This window comes from Pieris napi, chromosome 17, assembly GCF_905475465.1.
Source record: "Pieris napi chromosome 17, ilPieNapi1.2, whole genome shotgun sequence".
NCBI lineage: Eukaryota > Metazoa > Arthropoda > Insecta > Lepidoptera > Pieridae > Pieris > Pieris napi.
In genome coordinates, this window is record NC_062250.1 from 11,953,129 (window position 1) to 11,973,215 (window position 20,087).

Genomic DNA, 20,087 nt, shown 5'->3' on the forward strand with positions numbered 1-20,087 from the left:
CACAACAGAGAGCACCATTTCACTATCTTTTATAGATTTACTACAATAATTTATACTTTTAAGAATGGTGCAACTCTACTTCGAAACGTAATTCCAGACGCGTAGGGCATTGGAATACTTTTTTAGCTTTCTGTAGGAACTGCCCTTCACCTATTTAATTACTTAATCTTTTTTATAAATTTAATTATTGATTATGTATCATGTATTTTTAACGGAATTAAAAAAATCTGAATGCAGACATTTACCATTCGATGTGTAATTTTTTTATAATTTTTTTGTAGAGATATGATCGAGTCAACTATACAAGCCTAGGCAACTATTCCACACGATTGCTGTTAAATACTCACTCACCTAATTTTTGGGTTCTCATGGCATTCTGTTAAGCGATTTCATTTTTTGTCTTGGTAATTGGAGGGAGTTTGTAGTTGAATTACCAAGTGTATGAATATCGTGACAATTAATCCATTTTATTTATAAAAAGTGTTAAATGTCTAATGAATGTTTATCTTGTAAAGAAATTGTTTACTAATATATTGTGTAAAAATTAGATTGATTATTGAACAGAAAGTAGGTACATCAAACATGTTATTGGGGAACCTAAGACTTGTGTAATGTTGTGTAAATATCCCTATAGTCTAGTCAACAAGTTCAAAAACGTGAAAAATAGCGATAAAGGTCCTAAAAATATGAGCGATGGCTCATTCGATTCGGAATCACCTCTAGAAAAATGTTTTTAGTGTAGAAAAAGGATTTTGGTGCAGGTTAAAAATTTGTTATTAACAAAATAAGATGAAAAAAAAATGATATTTCGTTTTTTGTTAATAACTCGAAAAATATTAACATTTAAGCAATTTTGAAAAAGGCTCGTTAAAGAAGAGGAAATTTCCAATAGAAAAATCCTGACTTCCGGAATTCTATATGCATTATTTATAATTTTAATTTAACGCTGAAAATAGGTCAGCGCGTGACATTTCTGGGATGCGCGCGTGGCGTCAAAAGCAAGTACGGCACATTAATTAATTTATTTAAGGTATTGAATATTTTTTTTTAAATTTGAAAAAATTATGGTGTGTTCTGAACACTATAATTAATTTATTACCGTTGGAAATTTTACTTAAAGTTAATTTTTCAACAAGTTAAACAATAGTTAACTAACGAAATTTTCTCGAACTACCGTCTTAATTGTAATTGAAAAAAAATGTTTAAATAATGGTCAAAAAGGTTTAAACAGCTCGTAATCATAATTCGGTAATACAACCCTCTTTATAAAGCTATAAAGGCTTCCTGACTTAAGATTGCATGTTTCGGATTCATGATTCGGTCATAGGCTAGTAGGTGCTTGACGCATATTGTCGAGGTAAAGTAAATATAAACATTGTCCGTTTAACTCAGGCGGGATTTGAATCTACGTAGCATGTACGTTCAACTAAGCTGCGATGAGACAAAAACAAATGCAATTATATTCACTAAGAACTCGGTTCGAGTAAAATACTTTCATCCAAAAAGACACAATTCAATTACTATAAGCCTACCAAAGGGAGCTTAAACAATGGTTATATTCTTAAAGGGATTGGAGATACCGGCGTGGACTTATTGGGGCAAAGATTATCTTTTCATATGAGATTTTCTATTAATACCAAAAACATCTATCGGTTTTTGTATCCCTGTGTCTAAAGAATAATTTAAATAATACTCGTACATAACAAAATCAATATTTTAGTTAAAACTAGTTCATAAAGTAAGATTAATAAGATATGTATAATATAGCAAAACGTATAACTAATTTTGAGTTTAGGCAGTGTGATTATGAAGAAATAATTAAAAAATCGAAGGAGATAAGAAACCAGGACGACTATCCCCTTCCACCGACTTCGAAGATATCGAGTTTATAATTTGCTATGGATTGGACAATTGGACAAAATATGTTTAATAATATTTAATTAACTAATTAGGTATGTAGATAATATAACAAAAACAATACGACATTTTCCTTAAAATATAAGTATTTTATCCAGCTTCCGCCCGCTTTGATTTCGTGTATTCTACCAAATCTCTTGTGACCTCTTCAACTATTATTCCGTGTATTAAAATATAGCATAATGTTATATATAAATATAGGTAAAAACTACGGAAATAGATGACGTCTGCCTTAGGATTCTGTAACTCGATTCTGATAAACAATAAACTCCTTATCAGAATGCCAAATCGTAAAATGACTGCTTCACGACTGATTTGAGAGCGACCGCCGCGGCCGCTGCGAAAACCGCTGTGCGGGTTCGAAAAGTGAGTTACAGAATCGCAAGGCTGGTTACAATTTATTCATTTAAAACACATAAATTCAAAAATAGAAGTATAGTTTGATTTCTCTAATACGACTAATAATATAATTATTGATTTTGACATTAAAGATGGCTACTCACTCAGTACTTCTGAATTAATAAAGATGTATACTACTTCAGAGCTCCATGCACAATATCATGTAACAATTTATTGCTAACGTTGCCATATAAAAAAAATCAAAGGTTAAAAACCTTACAAATTCTTGAGAATACAAATTCAGAAGCGTATTTAACAGTTTTAGTGTGTCCGCTGCAAAGTAAACTGTACCAGGAAAAGGAATGAAGATATAGCCCATGCTATAAATGAAGTTATATATAAATATCAAAATTCAAAATAATGTAATCACTTCCCTATCGACTGTTGACTCGTGCAAGCAATCATGGAGCTGAGCTTTTCGTCCTGTTTTTTCCTGGTGTTAGCACTCCGCCTCGTCGGTAAGTATTTATTCATAATTTGAACTTAATAATTGCAGAATTACTGATATCTCTGTACAGCAAGTATCAAGTACAAGGATCTCACTAAAATAATATAGAAAAATCTTTGGAAGTAATATTTGGAATTTTTATTATGTTTTAAAAATGTATCTATTGTTTCGTTAACATTTTCCTAGCGATTTCTTCCTAAAACCTATCATTAAAATTTCTCAAGTAAACGATTCATTCTTTTTAATATAATATGACTTATACATATACAAAGGGGGCATCAGAACTTTACGTAGGCTAAGGTGGGGCATGGCACAAAAAGAGTTGGGAAACAATGATTTAGACTATTATAAGTTTTTATACAATAATACAAAAGAATTATTTTATTTAGAATGGAAATAATTCTTAATTTTTAGTAACTCAACACCACTGGCAAAGCGCTGTGATGATATATTATATATATCTGCATGAAATTTCTCTAAAATATGTTTAATTTATTAATAAGTAATGGTTAATAATAGGGTTTAAATATACCTTTAAAATATTCACTGACAGAGTCTCGTCAATTTCGCTACGATTACAAGTTTAACCAAGATATCCAAGGTTGGATCAAACTGCACCAAGTGCCGGCCACCTGGGCGGACGCGAGGCTGAGATGTCATCTTGAAGGTATACTTCCCTAAATCCATGAGGAATAATATTATCCTACTTGCCCCAAATTTAGCTTTTATAGTTAAAATAATTATGTGTCATATACACACTTGTGTGTTAAAATCTGGTACAGCAGCTTTCCCGTGCAGATAAATTGATGTGCCAATGCTAAGGCTGTAAATACGCCTTGAAATGCGTTTATTTTAAAATTTGACAAACTATTAATTTATATCAATCTATTTGCTTGACCAGAAAATGTATTTAGAATATAAGTTTAACAATTACTCATAAATGACTTCTTATTATGACATTTGCATGCCTGTTATTGTATGGCTGATTGTGCGGACTTTTCTTGTTGTTGTTTTTATTTTATTTTGTACCACTATCATTGCAAATAAAGGATTTATTTATTTATTTATTTAAATATACCTATTTTAGGTGCCAATTTAGGCTCACCCCAAAATCTCAAATTCGTGACAGTACTAAAGAATACGTTGAAGAACACTCATGCTGAACGCACAGGAATCTTCACGGGCATCCATGCGACATTCTCGAACGGAGATTTTCACTCTATAGAAGGTGAGACGCATTATATTATGAGCAATATAAATAAAAATAAATAAAAAAAAAACTTTAGAGGTGTCAAGGGACACCCGGATGGAACGAAATTCCTTTCGATTAATTTATATGTTAATTGGTAATTGGTATCATAACAGTATGATAGATTTTCTCGACACCAATCTTAATTATTTAATTCAGTCTTATCTGGTTCATCTCCTTGTATAAGCTGTTCTCGTTGTGATAATAGTTCACTAATTTTTGAATTCGCAGAACTTCATGACATTTTCCTGAAAACATTATTTTTTTATTCATTATAATGAATATTTTTTAAAGGTATTGTATTTTGCAAGGAAACTAGGGACCCCGCAATTATTATTGTACAGGTATTCTGGTGTACGTTTACTATGACTAATTTAGTTAAGTGATTCCAAAAATAATTTTCATTTCTTATCGCAACAAAAAATGAAAAAAAAAGCCAACATCACAAGGTGTTCCCAGGCGGTCACCCATCCAAGTACTGACCTCGCCCGACGTTGCTTAACTTCGGTGATCGGACGAGAACCGGTGTATTACAATAGCAAATAGCAAAAAAGTGTCGTGACAACTTTTCGTAAGAATTTTTTCCGTCTAGTCCCCTTTCGCAACGCGCGATAAGGAACTTCGTTCCAAAAATAAAATAGCCTTTATTGCTGTTTCTATCTTACAATAATACTCATTAATTAATACATGCCTAACATAATTACTTTCTAAATACTTTTCTACTAAATTAAATTTAAATTACTTTCGAAGTTCTTACAAAATTAAATTGGTTTAATCATTGTATGTTCGGCAACTGGATGTTTGTCTGGAACAGCTTGTCTGTCGACAAATGCCTCCTCTAAAGATTTCCACGTATTCCTGCCTTTTGCTAAACGAGTCCATACCGGACCAGCTATTTTGTTGAAGTCGTCTTCCCATCTTTTCGTTTGAGTTCTTGTAATTTTTCCATGGTTCCTAGTGATCGGAAATTTATAGTTGCTATATATAGATCGTCATTTGTCTTCCTGTTATTTCTTATCTTTAGAGGGTCGTGGTCATTTTCCCCCACGAGGACCAGTCGGTTTGGGGGAGGTTGTTGGTTTTGAGTTATTTAGTTTCTTATATTTTTATGTTGTTGTTGTGTTTTCCAGTTGCCGATATCTAATTGTTATTGTCTATTATCCACGTTACAGGAGGAGAGGGAGTTAGATCTGCCTCTCATGACATCAAAGGCATTGCGCCTATTATTTTGTAATGTCCGGGCTTGCTGCTTTTTAGCTTGTGAATTGTCTAGCGGCGACGAGGAAATTTCGCTCTTCCTTTTTTCCTTGTTTGAATTAGTTTCTTTTACTACAAGTTTATCGTATTTAAGATATGCAAAGTTGCCTTTCATTCTTTACTCTTTCAATTTAATTTGTAACATTTTTTTCTTCCCCAAAACTTCTTTAGAATAATCTTCTGTTATATATATGTCTTTGAGGTTCTTCCGGACTTTCATTACCTCGTTTTTCTTCCATGAATTGATAAAGAAAAACAGTACGGGTCTCGGTTTTCCGTCTGGGCTTTTCTTTCCGATGCGATAAATTTTGTTTATTTCAAAATCTTCAATGTTTATATTTAAGTTTTTATTAAAAATCTTCTTCACCACTTGAATTAATCCTGACATAGACTCTTCTTCCTCTTTTAATCCAAAAATAATTATGTTGTTTTCCTTCTTATCTCTTTTCAAATATTCCAACTCCTTTTCAAGGTTCATTATTTTTTTCTTTAAATCTTTGTTTTCTGCTATAATAGGTTTTATTTTTTCATCTATTTTTTCCATGACAGAATTAGTTATAGACTCTTTTAGTTCCATTGTCTGTTTCTGCATTTCGATTTTCATCTTGTCGAACAGAATTTGAAATTGATCTTCCATGTTTTTAGAATTGAATGTAGCCGATATCACTGTGACGTTTCTAATAATGCTCAGTCGTATTTTCCACTATTCACCGGGTCCATTAATTCGTATATTTATATATTTTTAATCACAACAGTTTATTAATTTTTAATCACGATAGTTTTAATCCCAATAGTTTTTACTCAAAATAGTTTTTACTCGCAACAATTTTTAATCACAATAAGTTTGAGGATTGCACTACCACGACACTTAAGCTTTGAGCACCGGAACTACAATTGATATATAGACCAGTGCAGATAGCCTTCAAAATAAATAAAAAGTGAAAAAAATTACAGTAGGATGAAACACATTAGAAAAGCAGGGGAATATGATCAAAATGAAAGGAAAAATAAATTACGGTCGATCTGAGGTCGGGAAGGGGTAGGGGGGGGGGAGGTTTAAGGGTAAAAAACGGTTTATCTCGATTTCCGGCAAAACTAAAAGTCCTATCGAAGAAAGTTAAATGGCAAAGTTGTAGGTAATAAAAAGATCTAAAACTTTTGTATTCACACGTTTTTCACATAACCTCAAAATTGGTGTGAAAAATTCAAAAAACCAAGTTTTTGGTTTTTTATTTTTATCTTTTACAAAAATTTATTTTTTTAAACGAAATTTGGTGAAAACTTACCTTATTATGTCCCAAATATACTGTAATTTATTTGATTAAAAATATTTATTTTTTCACCTTATTTTGAATTAATATCGAAAAAACACCCTAATTTTCAATCGAAAATTCTGACGTCAAAATTTCAGCTTTTTTCAAAAAGTTGGTATGCTTTCAGTTCGTCGAAATCTCTACTTTCCTATGGTAAAAAAATATATATATATTACCATAGTAAATCTTCTCAGAAAATGCAAAACATCATATGCAGTAACGCCCAGACCCGTCATACCCTTCCCTACTTCTCTATGAATCTTCTTTAAATTATAATTAGATGCCTATTTATTACTATTTTAAGATAACTTATATATACCTGAGTGACCTTAAAAAAATTTTAGCCTTTAGATGAGCTAAAATTTTCGTATTTCATAGAGAAGTAGGGAAGGGTGTGACGGGTCTGGGCGTTACTGCATACGATGTTTTGCATTTTCTGAGAAGATTTACTATGGTAATATATATATATATATATTTTTACCATAGGAAAGTAGAGATTTCAACGAACTGAAAGCACTCCAACTTTTTGAAAAAAGCTGAAATTTTGACGTCAGAATTTTCGATTGAAAATTAGGGTGTTTTTTCGATATTAATTCAAAATAAGGTGAAAAAATAAATATTTTTAATCAAATAAATTACAGTATATTTGGGACATAATAAGGTAAGTTTTCACCAAATTTCGTTTAAAAAAATAAATTTTTGTAAAAGATAAAAATAAAAAACCAAAAACTTGGTTTTTTGAATTTTTCACACCAATTTTGAGGTTATGTGAAAAATGTGTGAATACAAAAGTTTTAGATCTTTTTATTACCTACAACTTTGCCATTTAACTTTCTTCGATAGGACTTTTAGTTTTGCCGGAAATCGAGATAAACCGTTTTTTACCCTTAAACCTCCCCCCCCTACCCCTTCCCGACCTCAGATCGACCGTAATTTATTTTTCCTTTCATTTTGATCATATTCCCCTGCTTTTCTAATGGGTTTCATCCTACTGTAAATTTTTTTGGTTTCAAAAATTATCGGCACTGGTCTAATATGGGTAATCAATTTTATTACTCCGTGGTCATATGGCTATTAAAATGAGCAATATAATTCTAAATGCAGATTTTTGGAACAAATTTTGGTTTTGATGTGAATTTTCATAATTATCTTAAATGGAATTTTCAACGGACTTGTATTTACTTATTACTTTAAATTTGACGTTGTTTGCTTACAGGTATTCCTTTAACAAAAATGCCGCTACAATGGATGCCTTTCGAGCCTGATAACGAAAACAATAATGAAAACTGTATTGTGATGCATTCCAATGGGACAATCGCTGATGTCAACTGCAACGAGGTGTTCCCCTACGTCTGCTACAGAAAGAAGTCTAAGAACGAGGTGCTAACTGAATGCGGCACTGTTGATAGGGGTAAGAAGGAATCCCAAGCCTCGAAAACATATTCTTATGACCAAGGAATTTAAAACGACTTGAAATTGTTCTTATCTTAAGATTATCATCTGGACCCTCGGACTGGCAGCTGCTACAAGTTCCACTTCGTAGCCCGTAACTGGACTCGCGCTTTCATGACATGTGCCGCAGAGGGTGCCTATCTGGCAATCATCAACAATGATGCCGAAGCTGAAATCTTGAAGGAGCTGTTCGCGAAATATCCAGATGCTGAATTACGTTTTCCCAGTATCAAGAATATCGCTTTCGTGGGTTTCCAAGACTGGGGTGAGCGAAATGTCTGGACCACTATACATGGTATGTTTATACAAGCCAATACAAGCTTTTTAATTGCTAATTTTATTATTATTTTGACAAACTCTGGACGTATTACCTTTAATTAGTCATTGATGGAAGATATATATTGAAGTCAAGTGTTGATTAAGCTTACGTAATATGTTTAACTACGTCCACGCAGCACGTGCAGCCACGTCAAAGCGCATTTGTGGCCATAAATACTGAAACAAAGAAAAAAAAAATCTATTGCAAATAACATTTATTACTTTTACAGTGTGTTAGTTTAATACATAAATATAAAATAATTAAAAATATCAGAAGCTTATTCGTGGTCTCCATTAGCTGCAATACAGTCCTTTAATCGTTGAGGCCAGTTATCAATAGAAGCACGCTCTCTTTCCATGGTAAATTCTTCACTGCCAATCGAAATCGATTGTTTTAGGGACTCCAAATTATCATGGCGTTTAGAACAAGCCGTACTCTCGAAAATTGATCATAAATCATAATCCAGCGGATTAAGATCGGGACTAGACGACGGCCAGTCTTCAGCTCTGATGAAGTCCGAAACGTTCGTTTCCAACCAAGACTGCGTAGACCGAGCTTTATGACCCGGCGGCGAGTCATGCTGCTTCTCAATTCTTGGTTATTGAACATGGTGTTGTTAAGGGGCTTCACTACCTTCTCAAGAATGGTATCTTGATACACTTGTGCCAAACGTTTTGATACCTTTTTCACAAAAGTATGGCTCAGTCACTTCTTCATAGCTTATACCCCACCAAACCCTCACTGAAGTCGCATAGTATCCACGTTGCACTCTGTCGACTAATTGGGAAGCTTCCTTAACGCTTTGAGCATAAATACGATCATTTTTTTTGTTAAAATGTTGCTCAATTGTAAAAATTGTCTCATCCATAAACAATATTTTTCTCTGACTTCCCTTTGCGTACCGCTTCAGTAGTTGTTTCGGATTTACCACCTTATTCTTTTTTAAATTATTAGTTAAGAAATGACCAGTCTCAGTCTCTCTCGTCTATTATAGGTTACAAGTCCTAAGTCAACTTTTAAAATAAGCGACATGTGCTATCTTCACGGTCGGACCACCAGGTCTTTTTATATCACAAACAGAGGAGACCTCCTTCTACCTATTAATAGGCCGGTACACAAACATTTTACTAATACCAAGCGTATGGAAAGTTTAAAAATTTGCCTTTGGCTCCATACCTACTTTGCGAAATGCATTCTAAGATTGCGATTCGGTTCTCTTTATCACCCTACTTCATTTTAATACCGGGAAACAATGTATTGGCGCCACAATGAGAAAACCTAATAAACAATCATATAAAAATTACAGATTCTAAATTCAAATGTAATATTTAGTTAATTTTCAATTGTAACAGTATTTATAGACCAGTGCAGATAGCCTTTAAAATAAATAAAAAGTGAAAAAAATTACAGTAGGATGAAACCCATTAGAAAAGCAGGGGAATATGATCAAAATGAAAGGAAAAATAAATTACGGTCGATCTGAGGTCGGGAAGGGGAAGGGGGGGAGTTTTAAGGGTAAAAAACGGTTTATCTTCATTTCCGGCAAAACTACAAGTCCTATCGAAGAAAGTTAAATTGCAAAGTTGGAGGTAATAAAAAGATCTAAAACTTTTGTATTCACACATTTTTCACATAACCTCAAAATTTATGTGAAAATTTCAAAAAACCAAGTTTTTGGTTTTTTATTTTTATCTTTAACAAAAATTATTTTTTTTTAACGAAATTTGGTGAAAACTTACCTTTCTATGTCCCAAATACACTGTAATTTATTTGATTAAAAATATTTATTTGTTCACCTTATTTTGAATTAATATCGAAAAAACACCCTAATTTTCAATCGAAAATTCTGACGTCAAAATTTCAGCTTTTTTCAAAAAGTTGATGTGCTTTCAGTTCGTTGAAATCTCTACTTTCCTATGGTAAAAAAATATATATATACTACCATAGTAAATCTTCTCAGAAAACGCAAAAAATCGTACACAGTAACGCCCAGACCTGTCATCCCCTTCCCTACTTCTCTATGAATCTTCTTTAAATTATAATCAGATGGCTATTTATTATTATTTTAAGATAATTTATATATACCTGAGTGACTTAAAAAAAAATTTAGCCTTTAGATGGGCTAAAATTTTCGTATTTCATAGAGAAGTAAGGAAGGGGATGACAGGTCTGGGCGTTACTGTATACGATTTTTTGCGTTTTCTGAGAAAATTTACTATGGTAATATATATATATTTTTTTACCATAGGAAAGTAGAGATTTCAACGAACTGAAAGCACATCAACTTTCTGAAAAAAGCTGAAATTTTGACGTCAGAATTTTCGATTGAAAATTAGGGTGTTTTTTCGATATTAATTCAAAATAAGGTGAACAAATAAATATTTTTAATCAAATAAATTACAGTGTATTTGGGACATAGAAAGGTAAGTTTTCACCAAATTTCGTTAAAAAAAAATAATTTTTGTTAAAGATAAAAATAAAAAACCAAAAACTTGGTTTTTTGAAATTTTCACATAAATTTTGACGTTATGTGAAAAATGTGTGAATACAAAAGTTTTAGATCTTTTTATCACCTCCAACTTTGCTATTTAACTTTCTTCGATAGGACTTGTAGTTTTGCCGGAAATCGAGATAAACCGTTTTTTACCCTTAAAACTCCCCCCCTACCCCTTCCCGACCTCAGATCGACCGTAATTTATTTTTCCTTTCATTTTGATCATATTCCCCAGCTTTTCTAATGGGTTTCATCCTACTGTAATTTTTTTAGGTTTCAAAAATTATCGGCACTGGTCTATTAGCCAGACTAAGTATTTTGTAAGTAGTATAAAGTAAAAAGTGTTTGATATTTTCACAGGCCAATCACTTCAAATGGGTTTCAACACTTTCGATGCTAACCAGCCAGACGGGAACTCTCCTTGGGAATACTGTGGAGGTTTCTTCAGGTCAGGCAAGTTAGATGACTCCTGGTGCGGCCACAGCATGGCTTTCATATGCGAAAAGTCGATAGATAGCCTGTTGGACGAAAATGAATAATTTTCCTGAAATTATAATATATTTTCAGTAATTATATCTTTTGTTTAAATAATCTGTATTATTCATAGCTTTCAATATTCAAACGTTTATTCAATTGTCTATAGTTATACGCAGAATCGCAATATACATGGTAGGTAATTAGAAATTAATTAAAACCATAAACATTAGCGATTTTCACAACATTACAATATTTGCGAAGTACTTCAAGCTCTAATTGATTAAATGCTTAATTAAATTTTCATTCCTCGTAATTACGACTTTATTACCTTTTTTATTCTGATTCCGGTCGTAAAAAGGCTATAAAACTGTTTGTCAATTTTTTTTTGTAACTTTAAGTTTAATTTGTTGCTTAGTAACTATTATATAATCTAATGTTCATTGTAATATCCTGGATAACTATATACGTACATTAGATACAACTTTCGATAGGAACTGCCCCTATTTAATAGTCAACTTAGAGTCAATCTTGTTTCTCTTTTATAAAAATTAGTTAGAAATGACTTCGCAATATTCTACCTAGTAGTGCCAATAACCAACTTTGTAGGTCAGACGAAATAACTTTATGGTACAAATTGTAATTAGACAAGCTTAGACTTCTCGTTGATCTGCCCAAAACTTGACTAGTAAGTTACCGTAATGACTACACTATGAACATATTGTGTATGTTCGACAAGAACCATTAACCCTATACGTTTCAACAATTCAATTACCCTGACTTTGTTTACAGAGGTCCTGTCTTGTGCCTCAGCTAAATAGGTCTAGTAAACATAGTGTATTGAGCGATTTACATTTACAAATCCAGTAACCACTTAGCAGGGTGGCTGTTTCATTAAAGTAAAGTTTTTGTTATTTCTTCGTGAATCGGCTGCGATTATGGTGTTGACTTACGTTAACCGCTGGAAATTACAATAATTTGATAAAACACGACCATTATAAAATATAAAATGACCGGGTAGACAATAGTGTCGTAGTCGTAGGCTAATTTAAAACACAGATCCTAAATGAAACCAAATCTGATATCATCGTACGCGGATCAGAGGGGTCTTGCTCCTTCAAAATTTGTATTTACCTCTACCTCGCCTCAAAAGTACTACAAATGATACTTCAACGTGAACTGGAGAAAAGTAATATCGGTGAGAACCGTCTTGGCTCTCTATGAGAGAGTAATATTTGTTACACGAACTCTTGTTTAATACAAGCGAGAAATATTTTGTAAGATAAAATTGAATTTTTAAAATGCAAATGGCTGACATGATGTTATTAGAGGGAAATCACATTTCGTAGATAATGGCGCCCTTCGGCTCCACTTTCGAGACAAGATTGAGAGGTATCGCTTTTGATATAAAACCACTTATGCAGGTTATATTATAATAAAGCTAATAAATGTTTATTCAAAAATCGTGTGATTAATAAAGAATGCGATTTTCAATTTGAAGAAAGCATCCAATGCAGAAGCGCAGTAACATCCCGTGAGTCCATAAACGAAAAATAAAAGTTGATTAACCCAAGTAATTGGAACTTGTTGGATGATTGATAATCATAAAATAATGTTTATTCTATTGTCTGATTCGAGTCAGAATGCAAAATTCTACACTTTTTAAGGCACTTTCTGCCGCGTACCACCTCTTTCTGGAACGAGCTGACAGTAAAGGTTTATCCGAACCTTTTCGTCTTAGACCTTTAAGAAAAGAGACAGCACACCAGGCGTTGCAGGTTTTCATGGACGGCCGTTAGCACGTTATTCAAATGATCGGCCTGCTCGATTTCTCCCCTCCCATTAAAAAATCAATATACATGAACCTATTTTAATACTATATTACGGGTCGCAGGTAGCGTTTAGTCCATATTATTCGTGTATTTGCATAAATACTCTAGAATCACAGATATTATGGAATTCCTATGACCGACGTAGCCATACAATTTAAATGTATATATATATATATAATAACGCTAGTTTAATTAAGTAACCCATTTCTAACGCAACTTGACATGCGCACGACAACCGTAATCCTTCCTTTGAGTCTTCATAAATTGCTTCTTCCAAAGAGAATTTTATATTTTATTCTGAATCGAGTTTCTGTTTATTATTTAAAACACATCTCCACGACTACCAACAACAGCGAGTAACTAGTATTATTTTTATAAATGACTTTAATAATAAACTATACACTATGTCACATTTGGATTTGTTATCTCTATAAATATAAAATTCTCGTGTCACGATGTTCGTTCCCATACTCCTCCGAAGCTGCTCGACCGATTCCTATGAAATTTTTTATGCATATTCAGGTCTGAGAATCGGCTACTATCTATCTTTCAAACCCCTAAGTGATAAGGGGTGTCCAGCCTTCAGAAAAAATATTTTTTCGACAAATTTTTTATTTTTTTATGATACATCACAACAACCCTAAATTTTCTTTATATTATTTTTTATTAATTTATAACAGTCACTTGTTTATGTCCTAAGTGTAATTTTTGTGAGAAAATAAATAAATAAATAAATTTTCACCCCTCTATCAACCCCTATTTTTAGTATAGGAGATAGCTATTTTTATTGAACTAAAAAAATGTTTCCCAGAAATAATATACTTGGCAATAGGTACAACGTTTTCCGGGTCAGCTAGTTTTAATAGAAATATTTGGCTACCTATTTATTTATTTAGTACGTACTAACGTCAGTACCTATAGAAAAAAGTTGAAGGTTAAAATCTAAAATGAAAAGCGAAGATCAGGCAAGAAGAACCGACAAAGAACTCTCTTTAAAAGCAAAAGATTCAAAATCATCATCATGCACCATTAGTAGTTATTATTATGAACACATACGTATGGCGAAACTTTTTAATAATACTTTAAAGCCTTATTTAACGTTTCCTACTTATAAATTATTGTATCAAATTAATTTATAGCTTAAGCTTGATTGATATGACTTGTCAGCGATACCAATCATTATGTTCAATGTGAGCTTTTATTTTTCAACTGCATTACCATTTTGAACAGACAACATCGAAGTCATGAGTAAGCATTATCTTTTTAATGTGATTTTATTTATTTAATTTTTAAAAAACGCATCCGTTTCTTTGCCGTAAACCACGTTTTTTACATAGTTTTCAAATTTATTTATTTACACTTCGTTTTACATTAAAAGAAAAACAAATAACATTTATTTATTACAGAAATACATACATTATCCTTACAGACTATGCCAATACGATAATATTGAGAAACATTAAATAAAATATAATAAAGTAGGTACATATATAATATTAAAAACATAATAGGTATACACAATATCGCTACTGTGAATTCACTCTGCGAACATATAAATAGGTAAACATAAATTATTAGGGATGCAACGGGCGTCCTTATAGCTAACAAGAGATCTCTTCTAGGCAATTCTAGTAAGGAAAATAGAAATATTAAGGATAAAATGCAAGAAGTGCATAACCAAGTCAACAAAAATAAAACAAACAAACATTGACCCACTGCAATGTTCATTTAAAATATTTCATCTTGTACTTTACACTGTTTAAAGTTACATCTGTAACTTGTTTTACTCTTTAAATGTGGAACAAGAAACAAAAACAGAAGTGCCTTTGGCTTTATAAATGATACAAAAATTATAAAGTTAAAAATCTCCAATTTATCTGTCTCATGGAGTTCACGCTATTGTTTAAAGAGAGAGAGATTAGATAAATGAGTCTTACTTCATTTAGTTTAGAAATAAGGACTTGATAATATATACAAATGTTAAAACTGGGCTAAAATAGTTAATGTTGTAGATTTATTACCTAAAATTTATTTCCTACGTGACGTCACCTGCGATACGGAAGTAATTTCCCGCGAGACGTGCCTATATCGCTGTCAATTTTTCACCTCATAATACAGGGCACGCCATAGGCAACAATTCGCCATAAGATCAGTAATAAATAAAAATATTTAGTTTTTCTGAATTTATCCCTATGTATGTATGCATTACTAAATTCTTTTAGCACTTTAATACCTCCTGTACAGCTTGCCAGTCAGTACTTAACTAAATATATGAGAGGGTGAGATGTAAGAACCTAACAACCCTACGGATCTCTAAGCCCTACAGATGTATCCGTAAAACATTTATTTATTTATTACAGAACATTATAGTGAACAGATAAATATATAAATAAATAGGGGAAGTCTGCACCAAGAGACCTAAGGTATCAGATGGACCCCTACGGGTAGGGTCAAATGTTCGAGGTGCCGAATAATGTTTGAACCATTAAGCGTAATTACTGAACATCTCCTTTTGTCAGTTTCAGAAAATAAGTTTAAATGCGTGCATACAACATACGAACTCATCACATTTTTCCTAATCGCAAGCATGATGTATCCTAATCCACGACAAGACTATAAAAGGGCAATCGGGTTTGGTGAGTCTTTCTTCTCTTATTGAATGGTTTTACGGGACTCGTTAAAAATTAATCCTATCGCTTAAGAACAATAGAGATACAAGCTTAAAACTGTATACGTTTTAGCAGTTTTAGCCTAGTGGTTGAGGCATTCAATCCGAACATCATTCGAACCCTGACGAATAATACTCCGTTACTAATAATAATACTCTTAAAAAAAATATTTACATCACTGAAACCATAGATAAATAGTGTACATTAATTAAGGATTTAAATATCTCGACTTTTTCTTTTATTTCGGTGAACTTTATAGGTGTGATCGGAGTTCTCTGTGCCCCACAACTCTTTATAATGTTATGCGATATCAGAGAGCGAATACAAATCAAAGACACAGATAATCTTTTTCGTCAGCTTATCATCACCGTGTTGCTTGTTTACGTCTATATTAAGGTAATCATTATATTTTTATAGCTTCTTACCCTCTACTAAAATATTTAAATGAATCTAATACTTTTTGAACATTTGTGTATAATTTTTTTTTAGATATTTCTAACGCTAAATCACAATAAGAAATTCCGAGCAATAATAGATAAAGTATCCACAGACTACGAAAGTTACAACCATCTTCCTGAAGACTACCACGTCATTGTCACAGAGACAATAGAGAAATGCAAGAAATTGGAAATTATCTGGATTTTAATGGTGATATGTACCGGTTTAGCTTTTATCCTGCTGGCTTTTGTGTTAACTGTCCTTTCCCAATTCTCCGAAGAACCGAGAAAATATTTGATACATGAGTCACTTATTCCGATTATCGAGGATCTGAAGTATGAAACACCTTATTTCGAAATTCTGACTGTTTATGGCATTTATATCGTAACAATCGTAGTAATTGCATATACAGGTAAATATTTCAAATAAGTTATTTATTATTTTATTTAAACATTAATAAAAGAAACAATCAAATTGGCTTATTATAACTTTAAAAGTTATTGTTCTTTTGACGTAACTCTTATGTAACTGAAATATACTTACCTATTAAATTGTTTAATTACCCCCAAAAGCCTATCTTAGGTACCTCAGAAGCACTGGGCATTCTGTGTGTTCTCACGACAAAAGTCTTCACTGAACAATGTCACTAATGCCGTACAAATGTATACATTTTTTACCAAACGGCATTAATAGTAAACGAGTCCTTACAACTCACAAGAGACGGAGAAAAAGTCAATTATAATCTATAATTCGAGTGGAAATCGAACCCAGTCACCAAGGCATCATTTTCAGATTATATACTTAAGTACCTGTTCCGGGGGCTGGAAGTAATGAAGGGGAAAGAAAGACGCAAGAAGAATCGTTGCGTTCGCTAGTGATTGGACGTATAGCTGTGTGTTGGTTCCATTGTTAAAAGATCACAATGGAGTGGAATGAAACGCACAATTTCGTCGTTTGCTTTAAATTCTCAACCCCGTCGCTAAAAAATATACAATTATATATTGATGTATTTTGTTACAAGTTACAATCCAAACTACCTGCCAAAGTTGAATTGAAATGTTCTAGGCTTTGATGGACTATTCTACATAACAGTGCTGCATGCATCACTAAAAATAAAAATCTATTCTCACAAGATAACCCACCTAATGGACGACGAAGACATTCCAACGATTAAAGCGAAGATTGGAATTATTGTAAAAGAACAATGTGATGTTTATAGGTAGAGAACGTTTTATATTATGATATATCCGACAAAGAAATCATATATACACAGATCTTGACTGAGATATCGTTTAAGAAAATACTCTTGTTCTTTGTGGTTTTTTAAAAATTTTCTAGTGTTTATGGTTTACATGTGTTGCAGGTTTATTAAAGAAATTCAGTCATTTTATCAGTTCTGGCTGGCCTCTGTCTTCACACTGGTTATTATTCAGATTTCGATGGGCCTCAGTCAGACGAAAGCGGTAAGGCAACACAGTATCACGCAACTTTCAGTCTTGGAATATGAAACAAAGATTTACAAGTCGACAAGTATTTTTTATTCACGATTCCGTATCATAAGAGTTTCACGTTCACGTTTTATTATTTTCAAGATCTTATTAATACAATTAACTGTTATTTAAATTTATTCTATAATAGTTAGTTATCTTGTTCTTATGGTAAATTTTTTAATCAATTAAATAATTGCAGGGGAGTGAAAATACAATAATTTACTTTATATTCGCCACTGTGGCTTCGGTCAACATTTTCATACCCTGTTATGTCGCATCGGATGTCACATCCACCGTAAGTTTTAAAACGGAAACCTTTGATTTTATTTGTAGGTAACCCTGACATCATTAGTAATGCAAGTATGTAGTACAAATATAGAATCTTCATAAATTAGTGGCAGGGCGTATAGGCGCACGCTTTATTGTGTTCGCTTTACTCCAGAAAAGGGACTTGACGACCCCATCGACTGGTGAAATAATCTGTGACAGAGGTTATTTTATCAGCCCCTTCCTAGTGGGAGTGCTATGCTGTTGCCTTCGTACTTCAGCCAAATGGACAGGCAATACCGGGGCAGTACCACTGTCTCTCAGAACATCGACGTGAATAAGTTCGCTTTACTCGCGTTTGTACTCGAATTTCCTGCGGTGAGAGAGATTCCCGAAGCCCATCGCCCTTCCCGCAAAAATATGATGGTGCAGAACAAACAGCAACTACACCTTACCACACGCTCAGACGCGTGGTGGGTAATGGACGCACAGACTGCCCTTCGTATTCTGAGGGGGGCATTTCTGCGGTCTACGACCAACATAAGTCAATTACTAATTGATTTTGGGGCACGTTTGTAAAATGCAGTTTTTACATTACCATTTCTTCTTTATTGTGAATCTCTCTCGCTGACTGAAACCTATAAACACTCGAAAAGAGCTTTTCAAAAATAATGCATTAAATTCACGTTTATGTCCTCGAAACACTTTTATTGAAATGCTCCACTGGCTCTATCTCAAACTTAGCCGGCTGTTATGATTTGGTCCAGGCGGGCGAGGTGTGCAACTTCTTATATGACTGCAAGTGGGAATCAGTTCCAGACACCAGCATCCGTCGATCCATTGTCATAATGATGGCGTGCTCGCAGGTACCTGTACACTTTACGGCATGCGGAATGCTTACTATTAGTTTGGAAATCTTTGTATCGGTAAGTTCATAAATACAGTATCTTACCCTTACCAATATATTTCATAGTATACCACAAACAAGAAACGCTGGACTTGATAACATAATATGAAGTATCTAAACGCTATATTTCTTTGAGTGTAAGTAGATTATAATGTGTAAGTGGTGTCTTAGACATTATAATCCACGACTTATTTCCTACACAGAAGAAAGGTTGATCCTTGCCTTTAAAGAGAAATACTGATGGGAGTCTAAGGCGCGTCAGTGGTGAGGGAGGCATTATTCAACCTCGAAGCCTTTACCTTGGCTCACCATATCAGTTTTTACAAGACACAAATAATAAATAATGATTTGTGTATTCTTACAGATAATGCAGACAGCTTACTCCGTGTATACTTTGATGATATCTTAAAAATAAATAATCTGATTAGGTGTTTTACATTTCTAAGAATATAAGCACTTTGATATAAGCCTAATTCCACTTTTCGCTTTCTCTATATCTGTTTATTTGTCCATAAGCATTGCGAATGTCAGAGTTTCCACTATAAAGGAAAAATGTGGATCTCTCTATTTCGGAAAGCCTTTTCCAACAACATAATAATAACCATTGACGGCATGGAATATCGTTAGATTGATATCATTCGGCGGTCAACGTCATATGCCGTTGTAATATAACTAAATGGAAGTCAACCAAATAGAGCCATCTTGAATATGTTTCTTTTCATGTGAACTTATACTAATTATCACGTTTAAATGGAGGATGTGACACTCTAACATTTTAGTAGTCTAACGCTTTTGTGGTTCATCATATATCTTTGCAACAATGATAAATAAAGTTACTCACTGTTGGAGGTCGGACAAAATTTACTTTATACTAATTAATTAAATAGATTAATGTAAATCTTTAAGTAAAACTTTCATATTTAATTAAAACTGAAAGGTTTTAAGTCGAAACTCTTGTCTTAGAGAGAAATATAACGAAACATTTAACTGAGATGTCACTCTTTCATCTAAACTAAATTCAAAGAATTAAACGTTTCTTTATAGTATAGATTTGTTATTATACTTAATTAAGCTTTTTCAGCTTTACTTTGTATACACTATATATATTTGAATTGTAAACCTTGATTTTTAAATTATTTATTTGTTCATCTAGCTATCACTA

At 32.8% G+C, this 20,087-nt stretch overlaps 2 protein-coding genes across 3 annotated transcripts; both read left to right on the forward strand.

Moving 5' to 3' along the window:
- The first annotated feature begins 1,192 nt into the window (after positions 1–1,192).
- On the forward strand, positions 1,193–11,436 carry LOC125057829 (macrophage mannose receptor 1-like). Of its 2 annotated transcripts, XM_047661743.1 has the most exons (7): positions 1,199–1,952; positions 2,576–2,774; positions 3,318–3,431; positions 3,852–3,992; positions 7,800–7,994; positions 8,076–8,330; positions 11,209–11,436. In XM_047661743.1, the coding sequence occupies exons 2-7, from the start codon at positions 2,720–2,722 to the stop codon at positions 11,385–11,387; spliced, it is 939 nt and encodes a 312-aa protein (XP_047517699.1). In that variant the 5' UTR covers positions 1,199–1,952; positions 2,576–2,719; the 3' UTR covers positions 11,388–11,436. The 2 variants fall into 2 exon arrangements, with proteins under 2 accessions (XP_047517700.1, XP_047517699.1); XM_047661744.1 differs by lacking the exon at positions 3,318–3,431 and having other exon boundaries at positions 1,193–1,952.
- A 3,686-nt stretch (positions 11,437–15,122) lies between these two features.
- On the forward strand, positions 15,123–20,084 carry LOC125057823. The gene is made up of 8 exons (XM_047661735.1): positions 15,123–15,790; positions 16,083–16,219; positions 16,313–16,673; positions 17,327–17,480; positions 17,625–17,724; positions 17,951–18,046; positions 18,786–18,884; positions 19,290–20,084. The coding sequence occupies exons 1-8, from the start codon at positions 15,628–15,630 to the stop codon at positions 19,332–19,334; spliced, it is 1,155 nt and encodes a 384-aa protein (XP_047517691.1). The 5' UTR covers positions 15,123–15,627; the 3' UTR covers positions 19,335–20,084.
- Positions 20,085–20,087: the final 3 nt, after the last annotated feature.

Bases quoted from the DNA above. Each gene is read 5' to 3' on its own strand.
- LOC125057829 (XM_047661743.1), top strand. From the start codon at position 2,720: ATGGAGCTGAGCTTTTCGTCCTGTTTTTTCCTGGTGTTAGCACTCCGC. The intron at 3,432-3,851 runs GTATACTTCCCT...TACCTATTTTAG, and splicing joins GCTGAGATGTCATCTTGAAG to GTGCCAATTTAGGCTCACCC. The intron at 8,331-11,208 runs GTATGTTTATAC...ATATTTTCACAG, and splicing joins TGTCTGGACCACTATACATG to GCCAATCACTTCAAATGGGT.
- LOC125057823 (XM_047661735.1), top strand. From the start codon at position 15,628: ATGTTTGAACCATTAAGCGTAATTACTGAACATCTCCTTTTGTCAGTT. The intron at 15,791-16,082 runs GTGAGTCTTTCT...TGAACTTTATAG, and splicing joins TAAAAGGGCAATCGGGTTTG to GTGTGATCGGAGTTCTCTGT. The intron at 17,725-17,950 runs GTAAGGCAACAC...AAATAATTGCAG, and splicing joins GCCTCAGTCAGACGAAAGCG to GGGAGTGAAAATACAATAAT.